Source organism: Penaeus monodon, chromosome 29 (genome assembly GCF_015228065.2).
Source record: "Penaeus monodon isolate SGIC_2016 chromosome 29, NSTDA_Pmon_1, whole genome shotgun sequence".
Classification (NCBI taxonomy): Eukaryota; Metazoa; Arthropoda; class Malacostraca; order Decapoda; family Penaeidae; genus Penaeus; species Penaeus monodon.
The window spans coordinates 21,290,379-21,292,761 of NC_051414.1; the positions used below are offsets into that span (position 1 = coordinate 21,290,379).

Below are 2,383 nucleotides of genomic sequence, written 5' to 3' on the forward strand. Positions count from 1 at the left end.
AACTTGTGCTCTCTCACATAACGCCAACCTTGAATAATGTGTTTACTAATATCCGAAACACGAACGTGCGCCCCCCGAGGCTCGAGACCAGGTTGTTTTGGCTGGGAGACTTACCTTCGGGGCGTCACGAGCGCTGCGACCAAGTTCCACCGGACGCGACTCTCGGGAGCGAGAAGGGAACATCACGGCTTCACAATATCCGCAGGAAATGCATATCTCGGCGGATGGGTAACTAACGGCATCATGTGTCTATAGGATTTGGGGGGACACACTGCTCTCTCCTAGATGTGTTTACCGAGGATTCCCGTCAGTATTCTCCTAATAAAGATCATGTAAAATTTGGGAGAGAAAGTACAGCGTTCAAGGATGTTTACCTGGACTGATGCGGCCGATGTTGGGGCGTTCCCGGTGCGACACAGCTGATCGGCTGCGGAGAAGGCTCACGTATCGTTTAATGGTGCCGCCGACGCTGGAACCCACGCTGCCGCCACTCCCTATGGCGGCAGCGGCGGCAGCGGCTCGGGGCCCAAAGGAGGGTGCAGGGCCCTCTGGGCGTGACCGCGTGCGGCGGAGCCCTCTGTTCGGCCGCCGGTTGCCGCAGGGCGTCGTAGGGACGGTCGACGAGGAGTCATAGTCATCGTGCGGCCGCGACACAGGTGTGGCAGCGCCGTCCTCGAGCGACGTCACCGACGACGGCGCCGGAGAGTTCCTGGCCGAGTCGTCGTAAGTAGGAGTGTGGACGAAGGGTGAGGGCATGGCATCGCTGTTGGGTACGCTGGGGCAGGTGGCGCTGCGGCAAAGGTGCTGGCTCGAACTCAGGTCCAGCTCGTCAATCCTCTGCAGGCCCACGGCGGCGGTGTCGGTCGGGTTGCCGAGGGGCAGCCGCCAGTCAAGGGACAGGGACTTACCCAGGGCCTTCTTCGGAGCACCCGGGGACCGCAGGCCGACATCCTTCTTCTCCGACCCCTGGACCTTCTGGCTGTATACCCGCTTCAGAGATTTCAGTTTCAGTCGACGTTCCATTGTCCTACAGGTGGTGGCTCTCCATCATGGTGGGGTTGCAACCACTATAGCCATGATCGGTCCAACGTCAATACTTGGATCACAGCCAAAAGCGGACCAGCTTAATACACACTCACACAAACTCGTTTTTCACTGACCAACGAATCCCAGTTTATTAATAATTCTATTAAAGTCAAGAATAATCTTGTTGCGTACAAAAAAAAATCCTGAAATATCAATGAAACATGAGGCATTTGATAAGAAATGCGAGGTTATTTCTTCCCCCAACCGCCGATATCAACAGTAGCCGACAGAATGTGATAGTTTCACCACGGAACAATGCGCAACGGTGACGTAACTAAAGTGCATTGTTCCGCTTCACTTACGAAGGAAAAGAGCCGGAGGATTTGCCAACATCACGAAAGCACACAGAGGCAGCCCCGTAAATGATCGCGCGCGGAACGGAGCAGACAGAGGGAGAATTTGCCGTTTTCACTAATTCCACGCAAGCAATTAATTCCTAAGCAGCCCCACTACAGCTGGCACTCCTCAAAGGGCGCCATCGCGGCGGTCGTGCGACGACTTAATGGTTATCGAGTGAGGGAAGCTGCGACCAAGATGGATAAGAGGGGGATGAGTGAAAGTAGGTGAATGATGGGGAATGCAGATAGGGTGAATGAAAGGTCGACAGATATATGGCGGTAGAGATATAGAGGCAGCGACTGATGAGCAGAGAGAGATAGACAGAAACACACGCAAACAGATACACACAAGTGTAAGCATAGATGAACAGGCCCACCAATCAAAAGAGGAAAAGGGAACTAGATCACCCACTGACCATGGAGGGAAGCAAAGCCCCACCCTTCCCCTTCCCCCTCTCCCTTTCCTTCCATTTCCCCCTCCCCTTCCCCTACCCCTCTCCCACCTTACTCCTGTATTGGTTCGAACTCTTATTCCTGGTCCTCCCTCCTCCCCCCCTCCCCCTCCTTACTCCCCTACACCAAATCGGCGACGGTTCGAACTTCCCTCAACCCCCCTTTCCCTTCGCCTCCCTCTCCCTCCCTTCGTTTCCCTCTCCCCCTCCCCTCTCTCTCTCTCCCCCCTCCTTTCCCTTCCCTTCCTCTCCCTCCCTCTCTTCCGCCCCCCTTTCTGCCTCCCGCAAGCACCGCCGACCGTCGTCTCGTCCTCCGCTCACATCGCGATCCACACGCCCGTTGAACACTTAGAGAGCAGGTGTGACCGTAACCTTCGTGTCTCGGTTCGTGTTGCAGCCTTCGCTTTTTAGGACTTACTATTGTCCTTGTGTGTGTGTGTTTGCTTGTTTATTTGTTTGCGTGCGCGTTTGTTTGTTTGTTTGTGTCTGTGTGTGGCGTACCATGAC

General features: G+C 55.1%; 1 protein-coding gene across 1 annotated transcript in view; it reads right to left on the reverse strand.

The window, feature by feature from the left end:
• Positions 1-340: 340 nt before the first annotated feature.
• LOC119592013 overlaps positions 341-2,383 on the reverse strand; it is an 18,161-nt gene continuing 16,118 nt past the window's right edge. The window contains exon 2 of the mRNA XM_037940794.1: positions 341-1,229. Coding sequence (XP_037796722.1) covers positions 361-1,023 — 663 coding nt within the window. The 5' untranslated portion in view covers positions 1,024-1,229 and the 3' untranslated portion in view covers positions 341-360. The remainder of the gene's footprint in view (positions 1,230-2,383) is intronic.